The sequence below is a fragment of the Myotis nattereri genome, assembly GCF_964212035.1.
Source record: "Myotis nattereri genome assembly, chromosome: 11".
NCBI lineage: Eukaryota > Metazoa > Chordata > Mammalia > Chiroptera > Vespertilionidae > Myotis > Myotis nattereri.
In genome coordinates this window covers 11,116,899-11,141,421 of record NC_138086.1, presented here as the reverse complement: position 1 = coordinate 11,141,421, position 24,523 = coordinate 11,116,899, and the positions used below count along the sequence as shown (strand labels likewise).

Genomic DNA, 24,523 nt, shown 5'->3' with positions numbered 1-24,523 from the left:
GCCATATTTCACATGTGGCTCATGGTCATAGGACTGGACCTCTCAGGCCTAGTGCATAAGAAGATGATAAGCGTAATGGAGAAAAATAAAGCAGCAGAGAGGAGACAGATTGCAGGCAGGAGGGTGGGGTGGGTCAGTTGCAATTTTAGAAAGGTCAGGAGAGCCTCATTTTGAAGATGATATCAGGGCGAAAGGCTGAAGTTGAGATATGTGGATATTTTTGGGAAGAGTGGCGCAGGGAGAGGAAACAGCAAGTGCAAAGGTCCTGAGGTAGGAGGGTGACCGGCAATTTTGAAGAATAGCAAGGGACTCATTTGTAATTAGTTCTTCCATGTTTTTCCTTCTAGAGCTAACGCTCCATGTGGCTTGTGGCTAATTATGCCTCTATGTCTCCTGTGTTGTGCTGTTTCTGGCTCACAGTAGGCCCTCAAAGATAACTAAATGTCCCTATCAGGGGGATGGTGGAGCAAGGCTGTTTGCAGGGAAGTTAAGACTCATTGCCTCTGGGGAAACCCTTCTAGGTATCACTGTCTTCCCACCAGGATAGAGAATGTTCAGGTACAAGTGAACTAAACCAGCTTTCGTACATTTGAATGGTGCTAACATTTTACACGCATTTCTTTGGCTAAAGCGCTTTTGAAAAGGTTCAACACAGGCACATTTTGGAAGACTGGCTGGCCTACAGCTAGTTTACAGGTCAGGGAGCTAGCTAATATACTCACATGAGTCTCATTTCTAATGAAGTTTCGGAGATCTCCGTGTTTCATGTACGGCAGGACCACCAGTGGAGACCCCTCACTTCGAAGGCAGATTCCCAGGAGCGAGAGCACGTTGGGGTGACTAAAATCCTTCATGATGATCCCCTCAGTCAGAAACTGGGAAACTTCTCCTATGTCAGTGATTCCTGAGAAATCCAGTGGTGGAGACATTGATTTCATTACAGAACAACAAGGACTTTGTCATGCTCAGAAAGGGAGAGCAATGGCATCTTTAAAACCGCAGGATTAAAAATAAATAAATAAAAATAAATAAAACCACCGGTTTCCACCTTGTCCCGCTGCGTCATCCTCAGAGTGTCTTTTACAATCCATCTGTGTGAGTGATGTCGCCCCGCACTGTGCTTTCAAGTCATCACCTTTACAAGTTTGTAAGATCGCGTAGCTAGCGGTCAGTTTGTCTGATACCGAAAAGGAGAGGAAAGTTGGCCAGTCCATTCTGTAGTGACTGTGAAGGGCCGGGGTTGGCAACGTTTTTGTCGAGCCAGATAGTAAACCTTGTTTGGCTCTGTGGGTCATACGGTTTCGAATGCTCAGCTCTGGCCATCGCAGTGCAAAAGCAGCCCCGGGGAAAAAGTGTCTCAGTCTCAATAAACTTTATTTTGGAAAACAGGCACTGTCCATAGTGTTCCAACCCCTGGACTGGGTGGATTTGAAGATCAATGGTGGTCATATATATAAGCAGACTTTTTTTTTTTTGGTTCTAATAGTTTCTAACCATTTCCAGATGGAGGGCCTGAGGGCTTGACACGAGTCCGCATTAATGAAGAATGAACAAGCTTTAATTTACTAATCTGACTAATATCAGTCTCAGTGATGATATATATATATTTTTTACAAACACAATGCATTCTGGAACCAGGAAGGCTAAGAGATCACTCCAGAACAGAGAAAGATTCCTTGGTGATAGGATTGTTCTTTGTAAATGGGCAGTAGTGTTCTCCTGTGAGGCAAATGTATTGAAAAGCATACATAATCCATCCAGGGTGTAGTTAGGTTTTATATAAACTGTCCCTTTAATGACCTTGTGGTCAGACTTTCAACAAAATCAACCATCTAGAACACTGCTCAGCATGAAGAGTTACATGTCAAAAAGGCTGACATAGTTCTGACAATCATGTACCTTGCAGGAAAACCTTTCATGTGTCATTTAAGCTTATTATTCCAATATAAATTTGTGATATAGCTGGTTAACGTTTTTCAGGATGCAGCAAATTGTAAGCACAAATTTGGAAATTCAAAAAAGGCAAGCACATGGACTTGACATGTGAGACCTGTCTGTAAAGGTGGGGCCAGGGAAATGCCAGTATGAGGAGAACACTGGGTTGTACAAGACAGTAATTTATGCTATAATTATGGTCATTGGTAAAGTCTTAGTTTATGCTTGAAAGCAGTGCCTGTTTTTCAAACAGAGTCTGCATTCCGTTTAAAAAGGAGTTTCCCAATAACTACTAACATTCTAAAAAACATTCTAGCATTAAAAGGAGGGTAAGTTTCACTTGTTTAGGAAGTTTGTTTATGTGGAATATCTCATTCCCCAAAAATGCAGATAAGTGAGATAGTACCACATTTACAACTTTTCAATTTTCTGCCAACATATTTTTTGCCTGTTTGTCTTATTTCATTTTTTTTTAGAAATCTTTTTAGTAGAGGTTGTGGTTAAACAAATAATTATAGTAATGCCTCTGGGTAAAATGAGTCATTATTATTGTATGTGCCAACATGCTTTCAATAGTTTCCATGAATGTCACTTACAAAACACATATTATAAGTCAAACATAGTTAAGTGAAACTCAGCTCATCCCAGACTCATTTCTCCTGCACTCTCACTTAGGAGGGCCCTCAGATAATTTCTGAGGAGATATCCCAATAGGAATTTAGAGCAAATTTTTAGCAATAGATCCATAATTCCAGAAGTAGCTGATTTTTCCACAAGGGAAAGTGAAAATAAACATTTCATTATAAACTATTAGTTTGCAAATCATAAAAGTGTATGTTAAATAAAAAGTAACCGCCCAGCCCATGTCGCTCAGTGGCTGAGCATTGACTATAAACCAGGAGGTCACAGTTCGATTCCTGGTGAGGGCACATGCCTGGGTTGCAGTAGAGGGTGTGCAGGAGGCAGCTGATTAATGATTCTCTCTCATCATCGATGTTTCTCTTTCTCTCCCCCACTCTGAAATAAAAAATAAAATGTGACTTACTATTCAAGGATTTCACAGCACAATGAATTTTCTTGTCATCGTTGTCCAACAAAGTCCCATGATATACACACCCAAAATGACCTACATGAAAGAGGGTATTTGGTTAGTGCTGCATTACTTTTAATTATGTAATAATTACTTACTAGGCACTTCGTGATTTTCATTTCCTTTTTTTGTACATGACCAAAAAGTACATTATTTTGTCTACTTTTGATTAACTGTGTGTGTGTGTATGTCTCTCTGTGTGTGTGTGTGTGTCTGTGTGTGTGTGTGAATGCAGGGTGGGACAAAAGTAGGCTTAGAGTTGTTTGTATGGAAAATCCTACATAATAAAAGGGTAATACGCAAATAGACTGAACGGCAGAACAACCAAACAACCAATCAAAGCGTAATATGCTAATGATATGCTACGGCTGCTCAACCGCTCGCTATGATGTGCACTGACCACCAGAAGGCAGACGCTCTGGCCAGTAGGTTAGCTTGCTACTGGGGTCCAGCCAATTGAGACTGAGCAAGATGGGCTGGACACGCCCTGGAGCCCTCCCGCAGCCCCTCCCTGGCCCAATCCTGCACCGGTGGGGTCCCTCAGCCTGGTCCGCACCCTCTTGCAATCTGGGACCCCTCAGGGGATGTTGGAAAGCTGGTTTCAGCCTGATCCCACAGGCCACTCCCCTTGGGAGGGTACCAGATGCAGGGCTCATGGTTGGCAAGTGCTGCTGTGGCAGCATGAGCCTCTCCCAATCAGGACTGATTGGGTGCGAGCCCGCAGCAGGCACAGTGGGGCTGGGATGAGCGGGAGCAGCAGGTAGGAGCTGCAGGTGGCGTTGGACTGCGGGTTTTGGCCCGATCCCTGCAGGCCGCCCAGAGGGTCCCCACCCGTGCACGAATTCGTGCACTGGGCCTCTAGTAATACAATAATTAATAATACAAGAAAAACTGTGTATTATTTAAAAATAATTTGTAAAATTATTTTTAATGATCAAATATCTTTTAAATATGAAAATAAAGTTTTGCCTACATGAAGAAATAAAATAAAAGAAGCTCCCTATATTCCAATAAACTGAAATGAAGTAAAAATGTTATCATTAGAAATAAGCATTATAGAATAAGGATTTCCCCCATTAGTCACCCATTAATATGTAACCCAGGTTGGCTGAAACTGAAAGGAAATTACTCAAGTGAAGCAAATTCACTCTGAGTCACTTCATCCAGTTCTCTCTGGCTTCAGCCACATCACCTTCCCAACAGTAGCCTTTCATCCAGTGGCAGTAATTTTCCGCAGAGGTGCCAAATGGCTGATAGCTGTGTAAGTCATCCATTAATTAATTTACGTAGCCAGACAAGACTCCCTGAATGCCTCATATGTGAGTGTCAGGCATTGGTCTACCCTCTTATGGTGCAAAGATGAAAAAAAACCCAAAAACCTATGATCTCAAGGGCTCACATTCTACCAAGGAAGCACATATCAATAATAGTTAATATTTATAGAATCATTAATGATTATTACTACATAAAAGCAATAATTGCCATTTAGTACCTTTCATGATAAAAATAAAAAAATCTAATTTCATAACGCATAGAATCAGAACATAATTAGTGAGGCTACATGCTCAAACTGGCGCAATTACTGGAATTTATAGGCTGGTGACAAGCACTCTAAATTACTCTGATGTGAAACATGTTTATTAACAGCGAAGCTACTATTAGGAAGGGGGAGCAGGAAAAAATCTGGAGTGTGTGATAGAGGAATGTGTGGGTGCCATCACAGGAGGATGGGAAGGCCCCGTGCTCCTACGAGGCAAATGGTCCTGGCAGCTTGTGCCCATGCCTGTGCTACCTCCTGCAGCACATACTGAAGAAAGGGGACCAGAGACCATTCAGTACCAAAGGTAAAAGCTTTTTAGAAAAAAGGGAAGAGTGGAGTTCATTTCCTGGCTTCAGCGTGGTTCCTCTCCCTGATAAATATTTCCTTCAAGACTGTGTGCTAGCTGTTATTACTGCTCTGTCTGGCTTACTACAAATATTCCTTTTTGTATAAAGAAGTTGGAGTGCATTGTAGATATGACATATAATGTTTCAGGTCAGGAGAATGCTATACGTTCCCCATCTTCTCATGCTGTCCAGCAGTGTCACTCTTACAAACAAGGACTTCATATAGTCCCTGTTCTCAGAGCAAAGGAAGACTGGAGGGAGACGAGTGAAAAATATTGGAACGTAAAAGAATGATGTTTTAGAAGGAAGTAAACGGCATCTTTTAAGAAATTATAGTTTAATTGTGAAAAAGGTGAGGAACGAATATTATTTATTTTCTAGCAGGTTTGGGAGATTTTATTAAAAGGCCTCCAGAAACAGGGGCCAGTCCCCACGGATATTATTTGCACATCTGTTTTTCTGCAGGACAGAAATCAAGTGCACTCGTTATCACCGCTCTGTCAGTTGCTTTCCCCATTGTCTAAATTCCTAATCTGCAAAGGCAGAAGATAAACTGCTTACTGGAAAACCGTGTCCAACAAAAAGCTGAGTGGAAATACTTACCCCTTCCTATGACTTCATTGAAATGCACAATCAGGTTGCTGGGCCCGATCACTACGTGCTGGACTGCCTGGACCAGGTCTGGGTTTAGAGCCCTGAGGTCAATGTGGACAGCATCTTGCAGTAACGGACTGGACATATCAGAGTCTCCACCAGGGAGGATGGGGGACAGGTCCATCAGAGGATATTGCACTTGTCTGCATGATCCGTTCTGAGATGAGTTAGGATAGTGATCTGCCAGATAAAGAAGGATTATTAGAAAACAATAGCAGAACCTCACTTGTGGGGACTCTAACAGGGGCAGCAAATGGAATTAATAATGAATTCTGAATTTTAAAATTAAAGAAATGATGCTTTTATCATTGAGTGAGGCTAGGAAGAATCTTTACAAAGGAACTAGTTTAATAAAAATGGTAAGCTGGGAAAAGATACTGGCATACAAATAAAGTTTTTAATAAATTTTCTTTACATAGATTAAGCATTAACTTTGACATCTTGTTTATTCTCATTTCCTTAGACATTTCTCAAGGCAGACTACTTGTGCAGCTTCCCATGTTTAAAAATATAGCATATGAAAAGTAAACCTCAAACAAGGCTTTTTATTATATATAAATGTTGACTCGTGCATACGCAATACATATTAAAATATTTTGTGTTTTAATTTTATAATACTATCTATATATATAAAAGGCTAAGTGACCAACCGTCCATCCATCTGTCCGTCTGACCGACCGGCTGATACATATGATGCACATTGGCAATTTAAAATTAAACGCTGACTTGTGCATGCGTGATACATATTAAAATATTTTGTATTTTAATTTTATAATACTATATTACATATACTGTTTTGACATGTAATTTTTTGCAGTAACATAATTACTGCACGAATCTTTCTTCTAATTAATTTCCTTTCAAAGTGCATGAATCTGTGCACTGGGTCACTGGTAAGACAGTAATAGGTCTAAATTTCAAAACTATAAACTGGATTTGATTTGTCCATGTTATTAAGGCCATGCATTTATAAAAAAGAGATTTTAAAATTTATTTTTAGAGAGAAAGGAAGGGAGAGGAGGGAGAGAGAGAAACATCAATGTGAGAGTGTACCATGGAATGACTGCCTCCTGCACGTGCCCTGACTGGGAATTGAACCAGCAACCACCAGGTACATGGGATGATGCCCAACCAACTGAGCCACACTGGCCAGGGCAGCGCATGGATTCTTTAAAAAGGCAAATGGAATCAGGTGGACAGAGGCAATATTCATGTATATCTCTATAGAACTAACATAAACTTCAAAATATAAGAGAGAGTAAGGTTTAAAGTTAAAATGTTAACTGCCTTATTGCTGTTGTACTTGTTTGGAGGAACAACTTCTAAGTTTTCCTGTATCCACAACTGTCTGTGACTCATTTTATTTGTCCAGTGGTAAATATTCAACCAGGGAAATCCTTGTCTTTGACTCATGTCCTGTAACTTCTAAAGATAATGGAGCAGATACAATACAGACATTTTGCTTTTTACCAGGAGATTTTAAACAAAACATTGTGAAATGTGCTGGTTAGCCTAACCAATATTAGGCTTAGTGTTTTGCAAAGCCGATGATGCTAAGCCCCGCCTGTTTAAATCGCATGCATGAAGGTTTTTATTGGATAAGACTAAAAAATATATTGCAGTCCTGGAGTTTTGTGGGGAAAAGGCTGTGTACTAACAGTTCACTGAGAATCCTTCATAGGAGTACTAACGTTGTAATTTAAACATTTGAGGATCAACATTTTGAGGTCAAAAAATATAGCAGTGCCAAATTATATTTAAATAAAAATAAATAAATATAAACTTTATATTTTATCTTTTCCTGGGTTGTTAAAGAGCACTTCACAATTTCTTAATGTTGCACTGAGATGACAAACACCTTACCTTTACTCAAATGATTTTAAAATTAATCTTGCAGATTAAGAAGTACAAGTTGGAAGTTATGAAAACAGTCATGGGGATGCAAAATACAGTCATAGGGAATATAGTCAGTGATATTGTAATAATGATATGGTGTCAGGTGAGTATTAGACTTATTGGGAGGATCCCTTCAGAAGGTATAGAATTATCTGACCACTATGCTCTGCACCTAAAATTGATATAATATTGAATGTGAACTGTACTTGAAATATAAAAATTAACCTTTTTGTGAGAAGAGAGCTTAAAGACTGAAAATCTAACATAATGAATACATGAGTACCTTTAAAAATAAGAGCCCAGTAATTCTACGTCAAATTAAATAATTTCTTGGCCAAAAAAAGAGAAAGAAATACTTCTTTTATATTTTTATAAAAATATAAGGGCAAACCTCAAAATAAACAACAATGCCACAAAGCCGCTGAGGTGTATGTTGAGGTATTTCTCAGAACAATAAACTGGAACATACCTTCCGGAAAAGTAGCTCGGTAGTCTACAGATTCATGGGAAACCATTTCTGTAGTCGGGCTCACACTTCGGGCACTTACAAGCCTGTCCAAATGAGGCGTGTGTACTCTTGCATCATAGCGAACTAAATCACTGCTCGGACCTTAAAATGGAGAGAAGAGAAAGAGCTCCTTAAAGACTTGATTACCAGGGGTCACAGCAGACCTCGACTGACTGACGGACAAGAATTCATAGGTTTTATGGATTGCAGATACAACAGCACACATGAACTGACAACTTTAAACTGTAACGATTGCATTCTTAAAGTAATTCCTTAAAATAAACAATTAAAAAAATGTACCTTTACTGTGCTTCCTCCTTTTCAGCCACAGGAAAAGCCCAAGTAATAGTATGAGTATTGTTGATATTGTGACACCACCAACAATCAATCCTGTGAAATTCTGATCTGGTTGAACGATCACTTTTCCAAGGACAGTTGAAGAAACTGCTTGCTTCCACTGAAAATGAGAAAGGAGAGCCAGAATTTAGCTGGCTATTTTAGATAGCTATAAAATACACCGCACAGGTGGGAGCGCAGTCTCTGTGGGCCCCAGATACCACCTGGTTACTGCTGTTCCCTAAATGGCATGATTGCCTTCAGAGTAATAAGACATTCCTCAATTCTGCTTCAGTGTTTTAATAGGGAGGGGCTAATGATCTCTGAATGACTTATATGATATTTAGCTGTTTGTACTCGTAACTAGGTATTAGGGATAAAAAATAAATACAAACAATCTTTGATCTCGAGGAACTGAGATATAAAAGGGAGATAAGCACATAAACAGATAATTATAATACAATATGATATATCCCACATATGTATAAATAAATAGTGAAAAACAGAGACAACAGGATATTAATGCTGTCCTACAGGGTGGGGAAGAGGGCAAAGGACACTTACCATAAAAAGTAAATAATCATTATATTATGGGACAATAAAGCCTTAAAATATCTCAATATCAGTTTTGATACATAGAGGAAATATTTGAGGTCCCTTCCAGCACTAACATCATATAATTTTCAGGATTTATGGTCCTTCTAAATTCTAAACTCTGATCTCATAATTCAGCCTTAACTTTCTAATTTTTTTGTAGTTTTCCATTTCATAACTTTTTAGAAGATTTTGGGAACCCTTTACAAAGCACTCATTCTTGGATAAAGAAAATGTGGTATATCTATACAATGGAATATTCAGCCTTAAAAAGCAATGAAGTCCTGGCACATGCTATAACATGGATGAACTTTGAAAACATGCTAATAAAATAAGCCAGAGCCCTAGCCGGTTTGGGTCAGTGGATAGAGCATTGACCTGCAGACTGAAGGGTCCCAGGCTCTGGTCAAGGGCATATGCCCGGGTTACGGCCTTGATCCCCAGTAGGGGGTATGCAGGAGGCAGCCAATCAATGATTCTCTCTCATCATTGATGTTTCTGTTTCTCTCGCTCCTACCTTCCTCTCTGAAATCAATAAAAATATATTTAAAATAAGCCAGACACAAAAGGACAAATGGTTTATGATTTCACTTGTATGAAATATCTAGAACAGGCAAATTTGTAAAGACAGAAAGTAGGTTAGAGGTTACCATGGGCTGGGGAAGAGGAGGGGATGTGACATACTGCTTACTGGTTCCAGCGTTATGTTTGGGGTGATAAAAGACGTTTTAGAATTAGCTAGTGGTGTGGTTACATGGACAATGTTATGAATGTAATTGATGCCACTAAATTGTGCACTAAAAATGATTAAAATGGCAAACATTGTTATATATATATTTTACTACAAGTTTAAAATATTAATAATGTAATATACCCCAAACCAGTTTAAATGTGTGAACTGTATGGTATGTGAGTTAATCTCAATAAAGCTCTTCAAGAAAAAAAACTGCAAAAAAAATCATTCACTCTGATTCCAGGTTATTAATTTAGCTGTTTACATGAAGAAGTTACTGTAAAAATAGTTTAATTTCTATTTTATTTTGTCCAGTGCATACATACATACTCTTTTGCTTATGAGGCCCATGCATTTGCTATCACCGTGGAAGGCAATAGTATGTTGGATCTGGCCGCCTAGGGTGGTCAGAGGTAGGGGCAGGGGAAATCTTAGATATGTCCTTATTCATCCCTAGACCAGAGTTTGGCAAGAGTATGGCATGACGCAGAGGTAGTGTGGCCAGGAAGGACTTCTGAAATCTGCCCCCTCTAGCTTGGGAAGGAGACAGTGCAACAAAACCTTACTATTTCTAAAATAACAACCAAGAATCAAGGCTGAGCTGATGAGCCAAAGCTAACACACAGATGAGTTTAATGATTTATTTTAAGCTTGCGAGTGACATAATTACACCAGCATCCTTATTTACATCATGAGAGGAATGCAGGAATCCCACCTCTATATTTAGCTCGCTGTTCAATTTCAGCAGGTCATTGGGGACCGTACATAAAACAGCTTCAGAATTTAAGTAGATAGTCTCACAGCTCTTATTTCCAACTTTTAACACTTCACCTCTAACTGCTTCGGGGTCAATGTCATTGCCCTGCAAGAAAGAAAAGAGGCTGTTAACACTTCGCAGTTTTGCAGGAAATACTAACAATTGTGAAGGAACATAAATATACTGCAAACACAGGCCATGCTGTTTGCCAAGGCACATGAAACTCAGTTTATGATACTCGTCTCATGGGAACTTGGGGGGCTGAAAGAAAGCATGATCTTTTCAGGGCACTAATTGTTTAGGAATCGCAGCATGTAGCTTTCCATCGAATTGGATGTTAGGGAAAAGGAAAGAGAATTTTGGTTCACATCCTTACATCTAATGACCTCTGTGCCATAATCACCCCATTCATGCTTTCAGGGGGTATTGATGGCTGGATAAAAAGGAAGCAAGGCAGAGACTGAGCTGTTGTGCTGCCTCATGCAGGGAAACTCAACTCTGGCTTCACTTTTAGAATCACAAGGAGCATTTTATAAAATACTGGTGCATCGAGGGACTCTGATTTAACTCATCTGTTAATTTATTCCTGTCGTCCTTGAGTTGGGCAGTTTCTTTTCATCCTTCTCGCACAGTTAAATCCGATACAGAAGTGAATTTATTTTTAAAGGAATTCCTGTAAGATGTCATGTGACCCTCCTTATGATTTGAGAGCATGGCTACATTACTTTGAACAATTAATTATATATTTACATGAGGATTTAAAAAAATTACTCAGTTTGACATATTTAGCTAACTGAAGTTACCATCAGGCATTTATAAGATATTAATGTTTTGTTGAAGAAACCAACCATTAGCACGGGAAAGAAGTGAAAACAGAGAGGGACGATCTCTCCTCAACTATTAATGAGTACAGTTATTTATTAAAAGGCCATTCTTGGAAGAAAAATATTTCAAAACACATTACTTCTTTTCTTAGGAACAAAGAGCAGCCAGTAATAGCTGCAGCAAATGCTGCTCTGCTTTTCATGACCTTTAATACCCAGCAAACTGCTACACTGTCTCATGTGGATCTTTATAGACTGGTAAGTCAGATATTACTTTGGGAAAAGAAGTTTGCAAGAAAATACTTCTTTCTAACATGAATCTGGAGTTTAAGAAAAAAGAGAGACAAACAAACTCTACCTTTATACTATTTCTAGGGGCACTACATACTCCGTTGAACCAGGCCAGCCACGAGGGGCAATTCAACATAGAAGCACATAAATCTAATAAGTCACTTTGGGGCTTCAAATGACAACTTGTTGGTTAGGCTGAGGAGGGCCAAGGCACATTGGAGGACTCAGGGAATGATGAAGAACAAAGATGAAAGGGCTGGAGGACTTGATTTATGAGAGAATGACTAAAATGTGTCTTGCTTGCTTAGAGAATACCAACAGCTGGGGGAAGGGAGGAACACAGTGCATTAACATTTCCAACACTCCCTTTGGGCTCAGGACCTCCTTGGATGTTGCATAAAGGCTTCTCTAAAACAAAAACAGATCACACAGCCACACAACTGACTCCTTTTCATCTGTGCCTGCCACGGAATACATGATAAGCAGTGGCTTACATAAGAAATTACTATTAGCTTTGTATGTTCAGTAATTACCTTGAAAGTCTACAACCCAAGATATCACCAGAGTGATATTGGCAGCCCACTACCCTATAACAGAGGGGCCTGCGTCAGAAAAAATAGGAATAGCTATAGGCTACTTTTTATCGTTTAAAATAAACATAGCTTTATGGAGCCATGGGAAAAAGGTATATTTTTAGAAGCTTTACCATTTACTTTTTCATTGTTTAATATTAAGTATTATTAAATAGAAGAGCACACAGAACTGGTTCAGTTTTTCAGTCACTGAAATGGCAGTATATGAGTTTTAAATAAAGCAATATAGAAGACACTCTCTGGTCTTTAATCCCCTACACACACATAGCAATTTAGAAGTATAATGATCTCATTTTATCTTGTGAAGACATCTTCCTGAGGTAGCTGTTATTGTCATTCCTGCTTTACACTTTGAGAAATAAGGTTCAAGAAAGGACTTAGTCATGAAGCAAATAAAATTCCATTCGATACAGTATCTCCTTACCATCTACTGTGTGTCAGGCACATTTTTTTCACTGAGAATATAAAGATAAGAGTGTCTTCCTCTCACTGTGATGTTAAAATGAATGCCTTTCTAAAGTGAAACTAATTACTCCCAATATGTAATACAGGATGTTCCTGTTCCCTTTTCTCTCCAACTCTGGTCAGGTGTGACACGTTTTCATCTAGGATTCAGGCCCGGGACCCATGTTTAAACTGTTTACAGAATAGAGCAGATGGGAGTGGGACTGGGTAGGATTTGAAAAATAGCATTATAACAGAAGGGGTTTTATAAGTTCTCATACAGCATGGTGGCCACAAGACTGAGTCTGGGAAAGTAAGCTAGCTAAGGCAGTGAGGGGCAGGGTGGCAGCAGGGCTCAGCCAGACAGCAGTCCAGGCAGATGGGCAGAAGAAACTAGAGAGTTGGTGGTAGTGGCTGGAAGGCGAGATTTATACTTTATCTAGAGGATATGAGTCCCTCAGCTTAGGAATCAGGCCAAAGAACCCTTATAGGAAACTTCAAAACTGAGCCTGCATAATGTTCACAGGCTTATGGGAAGAAAGTTCCCAGGTCATTTGAAATAAGCTTGGTGAACCAAAATTAAACAGGTTTCTTCACAGGTGCTGTCTCCATGACACTTCCTATATAATAAAAGCCTAATATGCTAAGTGTCTGGTTGTCTGGTTGGCCGTTCAACCAATCAAAGTGTAATATGCTAATGATATGCTAAGGCAGCTCAACCGCTCGCTATGACGTGCGCTGACCACCAGGGGGCAGACAGTCGACTGGTCGACCAGTCGCTGTGATGTGCACTGACCACCAGGGGGAAGACGCTCCAACCAATAGGTTAGCTTGCTGCTGGGGTCTGGCTGATCAAGACTGAGTGAGATGGCCAGACATGCCCTGGAGCCCTCCTATGGTCCCTCCCTGGCTGGTCAACCTCTTGTGTCCCACTCTGGCCTCACACAGGAGCTGCCCCCTGGTAGCCAGTGCACTCCCACAGGGGAAGCACCACTTAGCCAGAAGCCAGGCTCACGGCTGGCAAGTGCACTGGTGGTGGCGGGAGCCTCTCCCGCCTTGGCTACAGGCGGGTGGTAAGGAGCAAGGGGCCCTGGACTTTGAGAGAGCCCTGGACTGTGAGAGGGTTGTCTGACTGCTGGCTTAGGCCCGATTTCCAGGGGGGATTGGGCCTAAGCCGGCAGGTGGACATCCCCCAAGGGGTCCCAGACTGCAAGAGGGCGCAGGCTGGGCTGTGGAACCCCTCCCCTCAGTGCACGATTTTTGTGCATATTAACATGTACAGTACATGGAAATAGTAGTTTCTGAGTACCATCGGCAAGAACAGATCTTGCTATGGGGACAAATGACATCTATGAAAAGAACTCTTCACCATCATCCTGTCTTGAGCTGGAACTGGCCTCACAGTGGTTGTGGCTGGGATTGGGCCTATAGCTGCAGGTAAAATCATCAGAAGGGGGAAGAAGACAATCGTTGGCTGGCTCTGGGCAGCTGATAGACTGTGTCAGCTCAGAAATATGCCCCCTTCTAGGTGCTTCTGATGCCAAAACACTGACACAGGCTTCTTCCTGACTCCCCCATCTTTGTTCTTGTGCTCACAATGTCAGAGGTCAAGTTCCTGCTCCCCGCCTTGGCTGGTGTTCCTGCCTCCCTTTTCGTATTTCAGCTGACTTCAGGCTGGACTTCTGAAGCATCCCTATAACCATACATACAATATGCTCCCAAACAAGACAAACCCCCAGGGCAGTGTCAGGCAGTCCTTGTTCCAGCATTAAACACTGGACTTCTCTAGTCCCATAAAATATGCTCATACACAAAATGATACAAAATTTGATTTTTAATTATTTGTAAAGAGTTCAGAGGTACTTCACTTAGAGAATTGTATAGATTTCTGTATAACCATATGACAAAAGTCTGTTATAAAAGATACTTTGGTATACACGAAATAAAAGTTAATATGAGAAGCATTGTTACTTAGTGGAAAGAAAACCAATTCTGGAATCAAGAAACTTGAGTTATGAGCCCTAGTTGACTCAAGACAAATCACTTCATCTTTTAAAACCTCTGTTTACTTATCTGAAAATGGGGAAAATCATCACTGACGTCCGAAAACATACAGGTGCACATGAATCTCAGATGAAATAATGTATGTCAAAGTACTGCATATTAATTACAGTGACACACAAAAGTGAGCTGCTTCCGACATAAACGTTGTGCCCTGACGTGGACTCCCAAAGAGATGTCTGCCTGTGATGACCATTGTCCAGCACTGGTGTTGGCTGGCTGAGGCCTTGCTCACAAACCTCCCACGTCGATGGGGTTTCTCATTTGTCCTGAGGGGGGACTGACCCTTGGTCTCTATTACATTCTCTGATCCAAACTTGGCCGACCCTCTTCACCATGGCGTAGTCACTGGGCCAACTGCTGACGGAGGCAATTCTTATAACTAGGGCTGGAAACGATTACAATCGCTTTCTTTGTAGCCAAGGAATTCTTATATGCACGGCTGCTGGAGGAGCATGAACTCTTCCTGGCAATAAAAAGGAGGAAATCCCACTCTATACACATGGTTCTCCCCATAGTGCGTTCACTGATGGGATACATACTCCACACTAATGTTTTGAATGGTAATTGAATGAGCCCATTAAGTAAAATGTGCTTATTTGTCCTTTCTTTTGATACAAACGGTCCACTGCTGGTCCAGAAGAGGCCTTTTCTTTTCTAATGCTTTGCTTTCCTTTGTTTCTGTCCCAAGAGAGGCAGAGGTTTTAATGTGATCAACTGTAGGGACTGACAAAGGGTTAAATTGCTGTCACACAAATATTCTCTGATACTTTAGATTTCCTCTTATACGTAAGGAAAATGAAGTATGGGAAAAGACTCAATCATGACACCTAAACTGGCCCCTTCCCCCCAGGTTGCCACTTTGTGACATGACAGGTGCTCTACACTTGTTAGAGAAAAGAGGCCTTCTGTATATAAGCAAAAGAAGAAAGTGTTTTGTGCCTGTTTCCACAGACTCTTTGGGCCATGTTGGGAATAGCTTTAAAAGGCTGAGGAGGATGTCAAATCATATTTTTCTTGGTCCAACAATTTTGTAAGACATTGAAAAATGGGTACTTAATTTACAGAAAAAGAAGTTTTCTCCATATAAGACTGTGCTTGGACGAATAGATAAAGAACCATTTATCTCTAATCCTTCCATCATAGACACAGGAATGGAAAAATAGAGTTTATCTGGGCATAAAAATATTTGCAAATAAACTTGTTTTCGTCAAGAAAAACCAAATGGAATCTTTCAAATGGAAAACGCTGTAATTGTTGAAAAGCAAAAGGCCACACTAGATTAGTTTGATTGAGAAAAAGTGAAAGATAAAAGCTTTTTCTCCCTTTATAAAACTAATTAATGAAGCAGATGAAAGAGCTTCACTGTGATAAACATGTTGCTCACTGAAGCAGGCCTCTGTTTAATTTCATTCTGGGCTTAATTATTGTGCAAAACACAACTGCGAGGTTAGTAAACTTGTACGAGTATGAACATATGCATGGGTTTAGCTGGAGAGAAAATCATGTCAAAAAAGAAGAAAAATTTCAGTAGAAATGTATGATGATTTAAGAGAACTTATATTATACTTAAACAAGGACTATCCTATTCTCTTACTTTGTGTTTATTCATATTTGCACCCAGGATATCTTTTAGGGAAAACATTATGATTGTCTAAAAACATGTTGAGCCTGGCCACTGTGGCTCAGTTGGTTGAGCATGTTCCCATGCACCAGGTCACTAGTTAGATTCCTGGTCCTGCCCAGGTTGGGGGCTCAATTCCCCTCTCCCTTCCTCTCTCTGAAATCAATAAAAACATATTAAAATATATATATTAAAAAGCATATTAAAAACATGTTGCCATAACCGGTTTGGCTCAGTGGATAAGTGTAGGCCTGCAGACTGAAGGGTCCCAGGTTCGATTCCGGTCAAGGGCATGTACCTTGGTTGTGGGCATATCCCCAGTAGGAGGTGTGCAGGAGGCAGCTGATGTATGTTTCTCTCCCATCGATGTTTCTAACTCTCTATTTCTCTCCCTTCCTTTCTGTAAAAATCAATAAAATGTATTTAAAAACAAACAAACAACAACAACAACAACATGTTGAAGGATAAATAGTTTGCTGTTTCCAGTAAAAGGCTATGTAGATACTTAAAATCTTGATCATTTTGCCTGTTTTATTCCTATTTGAAGTAAAAATGATTGAAGCAACAGGAGAGTGCCGTATTCTAGTCACTATTTCATCACTTGTCAAATCACTTAACCTCTCTGGGCTTTACTGTTCTTTGTTTGCCACAGGCTGGAGTAGAAAAGATAATCTGTTATTCTCCAATTACATTATAGTTAGAGGCTAATATATTCCTAAGGTAGAGGAAACCCATTTATAATTCACATTAGAGATGACTAATCCCAGACACAAAATTGCAAGCATTTCAAGGAAGTACAGAACTATAACTGATGCATTTACTCTCATGGCGCTTACCTTTTATTTTATAATGAATGAGCTCATTTCGGTGCCCAGGAAAATACATACAGGACACTGGCAAGATAATGCACCACAGCAGGCTATTTAATGGATTTGTGTCCCACATTTGCTACTTTTTAATATAACACAAAAAAGTTGTTAAATGCTTCATTACAAAGCAGTTCATGATTATACTTACCTTTTAGTCCTAAGCCAAAAAAAATGTATTTTTCAGAGCTTAGATAAGATACTGATCAACCAAATACAATAATCCTATTCACACAGCTACAAAGTCAATTAAGTGCTACTTGATGATTTAAGAGGATATTTTAAGCATTCTTACCTTAATTTCCAGTATATTTCCATTGCCTATTGAGATCATCACTGGCTTTTCAAAATGCTTAAAGATAGGATTATGTACATAAATGAGATCGAAGTATTTGGAATGAATCCCATCTAACATGAAAAAGGCTTTAGTTTTCAGGGGGAGTTGCAGATTCAGCTGTTGTAGTGAAGGCGTTGTACAGCAGATTATCTCTGAATTAGAGCGATGGTGACATGCCTATAGTAAGACACAATTACCCACTATAAGCAGAATATGGCTTGACAACATCAATAGCAACTTTCACATTTCACTGTTTCAGCAATCAACTTAAAGATATAATATTTGGACTCACCGGGGCACCTCCAAACCCAGCACAAGTAGTAGCCATCTGCAGATAGCTTTGTAGTTCATGCTGGGTGGCTCCTGGCAGAATAGAGGTGGCAGGTGACCTTGGGGTTTGCACCTCCGAGGGGGCCCCAGAGCCAATGCACCTAGTGGACAGCTTCAGTCCAGGTTGAAGTCTCACCACCCAACCGCCTCCACAAGTGACACACTCAAGGAAGGGGTGGACTCAACTGACACCAGAGCCCCACTGAAGTTAGTCCTGCTCTGTGGGGTAGGCCCCTGAACAAGTTCATCTTCCACAATGGTTGGAGGTAAGTGGTTGAAGCCTGGGGGAAAATCCCTCCCATTGACATGCCAACAGCAATCAAGGCTCAACTACAAGAGGAGGGTGCTAATGTGGCGGGGAGGGGGTGCACCTTGAGTGCTCAGCTTAAGTGATGGGGGAAGATGTGTCACTGGACCCTACAGAACACCTACTACATTAGGCCACTCTACCAAGCCTGGGAGATGTAGCAACTCTACCTAATACATAGAAACAAATATAGGAGGCTGCCAAAATAAGGAGACAAAGAAACATGTCCCAAATGAAAGAACGGAACTATAAGTCAGGAAAAAAAACACTGGTTATAAGGATGCTCAATGAACTTAGTGAGAACCTTGACAGTATAAAAAAGGGCTAGTCAGAAATGAAGGATACACTAACTGAACTGAAGAGTAATTTACAGGGAATCAACAGTAGAGTAGATGAAGCCAAGAATCAAATCAGAGATCTGGAAAATAAGGAAGCAAAAAACCCCAACCAATCAGAACAGCAAAAATAAAAAAAAATAAATGAGGATAGTGTAAGGACTCTCTGGGACATTTTGAGAGTTACCAATATTCGCATCATGGGGGTGCCAAAAGAAGAGAGAGAGAGCAAAATATTGAAAACCTATTTGAAAAAATAATGATAGTAAACTTTCCTGTTTGATTAGGGAAATAGATATACAAGCCCACGAAGTGCAGAAAATCCCAAACACGAGAAACCCAAAAGGCCCACACCAAGATACATCATAATTAAAATGCCAAAGGTTAAAGATAAAGAGAGAATCTTAAAAGCAGCAAGAGAAAAGAAGTTAGTACCCTACAAGGGAGCTCCTATAAGACAGTCAGCTGTTTTCTCAACAGAAACTTTGCAGGCCAGAAGGAATTGGCAAGAAATATGCAAAGTGATGAAAAGTAAGGACCTACCCAGCAAAGCTATCATTTAGATTCAAAGGAAAAATATAGAACTTCCCAGAAAAGAAAAAGCTAAAGAAGTTTATCACTACCAAACCAGTATTATATAAAATATTAAAGAGTCTTCTTTAAAAAAAGAAAAAAAAGAACAACACATACATATCTATTAATAATTGAATCTAAAAACAAAATAAATGAACACACTTAACAGAAACAGACTCATAGATACAGAGAACATTTTGATGGTTGCCAGATGGGAGAAGGGTTAGGGCAGTGATGGCAAACCTATGACACATGTGTCAGAGGTGACACGCAAACTCATTTTTTTGGTTGATTTTTTTGTTAAATGGCATTTAAATATATAAAATAAATATCAAAAATATAAATCTTTGTTTTACTATGGTTGCAAATATCAAAAAATTTCTGTATGTGACACGGCACCAAAGTTAGGGTTTTTCAAAATGCTGACATGCTGAGCTCAAAAGGTTCGCCATCACTGGGTTAGGGGAATGGGTGGAAAAGGTGAAGGGATGAAGAAGTACAAATTGATTGTTACAGAATAGAAATGGGGAGGATGTAAGGTACAGCATAGGGAAGACAATCAATAATCTATAATAATAAAAGCGTAATATGATAATTAGACTGGACAGCTGAACGACCTTCTGGACATCCTTCCAGACAACCTTCCGAACGACTTTCTGGATGAAGCTGGGGCTGCGAGAGACAAGCCCCTTGCATGAATTTCGTGCATTGGGCCTATAGTATTCTAATAAGTATGTATGGTGTCAGATGGGTGTGAGATTTGTCGGATGATCACTTAGCAACTTATGCAATGTTTAATCTCTGGGGCAGTACACCTGAAACTAATATAATAATGTATGTCAACTGTAACTGAAAAATTAAACAATAGTTAAAAAAGAAAGATGTAATTTTTGAAAAAAAAAGACACACACACACATACACCAGCATTTAACTTTGTAATGTTGAAGAACACATTTTTGGAAACAAAATAGATGTAAAGTTATCTAAACAATGCAGTCTTCAAAGAAACACAGAATGTTACTTGCTCAGAATAAACGATGTTGATCTATCTGAAGCTGGCTCACCCTCCATCACTTATTTTTTATTTTTTAGAAGAAAAGAACAGCCTCCTGGAAGGACCGTTTTCTTGTTTATGAAGCAGCCACGACACAGTGAGAGTCGAACTTTGTGCCATTATCTCACACCTCTAAATCAAGTTGTGAGAATCAGGGAAAAATTCTTACTTGGAAACTCATTTTTCTCATTTAGGAAGTAAGTTTAAAATGTCATTAACAATGTGTGATACTACATGGTAAAGTGCTTTGTCAACTGCTAAGCATCATACGGTTTGCATTATAATTAGCTATGTAGTTAGACCATTTTACCAGTGTGTGTTTTAAGATATCAATTACTGAATGCCAGGTTCTGTGCAAAATACTTTCAAGGTAGGAATCCCACAATTCTCACAATAATCTTATGAGGTAGGTGCTCTGATCACCCTCATTTTATGGGTGAAGAAACAGCTTTTTAAGCTTACATCACTAGACCAGGTCACACACCGTTGCGTGGCAGAGTAAGGAACATAAATCGTAGGCCACTGGCTCCAAAATTCACTGTCTTAACTTCCATGCTTCATGTACTGCTTCTTGCGCACTCTACAGTCTATGTTGGTAAATCTTTTCCTATGCTCTCTATTGTACAAAGGCTTTGCTATTATTGTTCCATGTCCTTTCATCTCTCATTTCAAATCTTCCCCTTTGGAATTCTGATTTATGGAGAACTGGAAAATGTGGTTTCCTCTTGATTGTGCTTAGACTAAATCAGTAACACAAAGTGACACATTTAAGGTTAAATGGTTGCTGCCCTGGCCAAGTGGCTCAGTTGGTTAGAGCGCCACCCAGATATGCCAGGGGTGCAGGTTCAGTCCCCAGTCAGGGCAAATACAGGAAGCAAATGGCGAATGCATAAATAAGTGAAACAACAAATCAATGTTTCACTCTTTCTCTCTCTCTTTAAAATCAATCAATAAATATTAAAAAAAGGTTAAATGGTTGGGATTTTTCCCTCCAAGGAAAAGACAAACAAGCAACAACACCCCTTAGATTTATTTTTCTTTGATAAGTAGAATTGGAGATAAACCACTTACTTATGCCTGAAACAGAAAACGAACTCAGGATATACATAAAAAGCACAAACAAGCTTGGCCAGTGTTGCTCAGTGGTTGAGTGCTGACCCATGAACCAGGTCACTATTCAATTCCTGGTCAGGGCACATGCCCTGGAGGCAGCCTATGGATGATTCTCTCTTATCATTGTTGTTTCTATCTCTCCCTATCCCTTCTTTTCTCTGAAATCAATAAAAATGTATTTTTTTTTAAAAAGCACAAACAAAATTGGGTGATACTTTCTTTTTAAAGTAATTTTAAAAATTATCCTACATTTAAAGTGTATGCTGTATGTAGATACAGAAAACCGATAAATATAAATAAAATCATTTAATGTTATCTTAAATTCAGAGTATAATGCTGAAAGCAATTTATTCCTATCATCCAGAAAATAAAAATGAACAATTTTACTGCTATCACAATAATTTTCTATATAACAACAAGAAATTTGAAAACTATACAATAAACTACTGGCTTTTGAGGCATAATGTATATAAACAAATTAATATACATTTTGGTGATTAGGTGATTAGTATTTTCATTTTTAAACATTTGAGTTTATTGGGCTTAACATTATTGTGGCTGGATCAATATGTCTAAACTAGAGGCCTGATGCACAAAATTCATGCAAGGGGCTTGGACCTCACAGCCCCGGCTGCCCCGACCCTCACAGCCCCTGCTTCATCCGGAAGATCATCAGGACAGTCGTCTGCTGTTTGGTTGTTCGGTTGATTTGCATATTATGCTTTTGTTATTATAGATCAGACCTGACCAAAGTTTTAATTGCTCAATAATGAATGAGTTCAATTAACCATGGTTAGCTTCAAATTCTATAAGCAGAGGGAACATGGAAGGAATACATCTCTTTATGAAGTAGTTTTCCCAAACAATAGTAAACAGACTCATTGAATTTTTCATTCTTGTCCAATTCTAATGCACAGTTCTATTGTACTAGGAATATGTTTGTAGATAAAACAACTGCCTCCAGTTAGTATTCCAGATATGTAAATAGAATTTTTATCTTCTACCACTGTTGGGACATGCCACTCTTATGTCATACACATAGGAGGTTTTTAATAAACATTTGGTTACAAATGAATGAAGAAAGCTAAGAGGGGCTCTACCTGTTATTATAAAGCTGGTGAGAGAGAAGGAAGAAAATGTAGCCATATTTTAATAACAGGCTTGGTGTAAATTAGATAAACTAGTAATTTCTCAGATTTCTACTTTAAAAAGTCACATGCCAACACCAAAGAAGGTTACTGCTATTCTTATGTGGGTAATAATGTCATATTTGGTTGTGAAGAATTGGTGTCCCTTAAATTAATAGCAGTGGTATTCTTGGTGGCCATGTGTGAGGACTGGTTTCAAAGCTCTCTACTTCATACGGTGACTCCCTGGAGTATAACCTCTCAGGAATCTGATTAGAATCTAATAATACTCTCTAGAGGTGATGCAATGTGGCTGATGGAGAAGGTCGAGAAAAATCTCATTTGCGGTGACCTTATTGTTTGGTGATCTGGCTTGACATTTTTAGTCCCAAACTGGTTTTTGTAATTAAAGAACATTGCCGCCTTAGTTTTCAAGAAATATTGGCTGGGTAATCTAAAAGGAAGTGCTGTAATTCAATCTATCGCCTGCCCAATCAAGACCCTGCTTGAGAGCGGGCACTGAGAATTTTCATGCTAAGTGAGAGCACCAGCCCAACTAGATTACGATATTTTACATGAGAGAAAAACAACGAAAATGTGAAATCTCTGTAATTAACTCCAACTTCCTTAAGGTCTAAACTAAAATCACCATTTTAATGTGACCTATATAAATTGTTAGAACAAAATAGGTCCATCACTTTTAAGAAGGCATTAGGTTAAATTTTGATTGGCTTTACAAATAAAAGAAGGAAAGGTGGAGAAATAACACAGAACATACATGCCCTAGGACATATGTGTTCTAATGCTCTTCCTCATTACTTGATAATGTTCTAACAAAGGGACAAGAAGAATGGCAAGAGTGAATGTAAGAAAACATGTGTGCCTGCCGCTTAGAAAGAAACGGATGATCCTGCAAGATTGAAGACTTGACCCATGGGTTTTATTAGAGCAAAAGGGTAGATGTCCTATGGTGCATTAAAAGAAGGGGGGGGGGTAGGAACATGCAATGAACTGAATATTTGTGTCTCTGAATTCATATGTTGGAGCCCTAATCCCCCGTGTGGCAGTAATGGAAGGGCCTTTGGGAGGTAATGAAGTCATGAGGGTGAAGTTCTCATTTGTGCCCTTGTCAGAAAAGACAAGAGAGCTTCCTTTCTCTTTCTCTCTACCTCTCATGTGAGGTTACAACGAGAAGATGGCCTTCTGCAAATGAGGAAGAATGTCCTCACCGGACACGCACATGTGCTAGTGCCTTGATCTTACGCTTCCCAGCCTCCAGGACCGTGAAATAAATGTTTGCTGTGTCGGCCACCCAGTCCATGGTATTTTTTTGTAGCACCCATAGCCCCCTAACTCACTAAGACAGGAAATAACGGGGTTTGTATTTGTACCGACTGTCTTTAAAAATACTGCCTCCAGTTAGTAATCATCCCTTGTACCTAGACATTGTGTGTGTGTATTTTTTTACAATGCTAGCCTAAGACTATATGATTTGAGTTGTTGAGTAAAAAATGCTATTTGGCCCACACTGCAAGGAAGGTAACTAGCAAACATGAAAGGCAAACTGAAATGTCCTATGAACCGTGGAAGCCAGGGGTAGAGGCCAGACGCAGAACTTGAAGCACAGCCATCACTCAAAGGACTTACCACCGTGAAGTTCCTTCCTGCTTCACGCACACTGATTACCATCCTCAGGACACTGACTGAATTCAGGTTTTTCCCAACACCTGTGATTGTGCTCCCACCACTGGCAAAAGAAAAGAGATAAACAGCAACATTGAGAGGTTTTCCCTACCGAGTATTTAAAGAGAGTTCAGTTAAATCACATGTAGTGATTGTAAGTTGCTCCCAAAGCCAAAGTCCAATGGAAGTTCAGTGGTAATGGTTTTTTGGAAACAACTTGTTTAACTTGAAAATACTTTCAAAATTCACATTTCATAAAATGAAGAAAATGCATTTGTCTTTTTATTCACCAAATATGCAAAAGAAATTTTTCTCTCTGAAAATAAACTATAAAAAAACAAAGACTCGTGAACTTAACTATTGTTACTATACTGATAGAATTAATGGAAACAAGGCAGACTGAAGTGGGTCGAATGAGATATTGATACTCTACTTAGCAAAGCTATCATGTAGAATTGAAGGTCAGATAAAGAGCTTCACAGACAAGAAAAAGCTAAAGGAGTTCATCACCACCAAATCAGGATTATATGAAATGCTGAAGGATATTCTTTAAGAAGAGGAAGAAGAAGAA

The 24,523-nt window shown here is 39.5% G+C and overlaps 1 protein-coding gene across 2 annotated transcripts in view; it reads right to left on the bottom strand.

Moving 5' to 3' along the window:
- MET (MET proto-oncogene, receptor tyrosine kinase) overlaps positions 1 to 24,523 on the bottom strand; it is a gene marked incomplete at its 5' end in the record, with an annotated part of 105,072 nt that overhangs the window by 17,117 nt on the left and 63,432 nt on the right. Inside the window, 8 exons of one of the 2 annotated variants that reach the window (XM_081102365.1) lie at positions 723 to 904; positions 2,981 to 3,061; positions 5,516 to 5,746; positions 7,932 to 8,072; positions 8,271 to 8,427; positions 10,349 to 10,495; positions 17,389 to 17,607; positions 23,917 to 24,016. In XM_081102365.1, coding sequence (XP_080958491.1) covers positions 723 to 904; positions 2,981 to 3,061; positions 5,516 to 5,746; positions 7,932 to 8,072; positions 8,271 to 8,427; positions 10,349 to 10,495; positions 17,389 to 17,607; positions 23,917 to 24,016 — 1,258 coding nt within the window. The remainder of the gene's footprint in view (positions 1 to 722; positions 905 to 2,980; positions 3,062 to 5,515; positions 5,747 to 7,931; positions 8,073 to 8,270; positions 8,428 to 10,348; positions 10,496 to 17,388; positions 17,608 to 23,916; positions 24,017 to 24,523) is intronic. The other variant, XM_081102366.1, reaches the window with a different exon arrangement.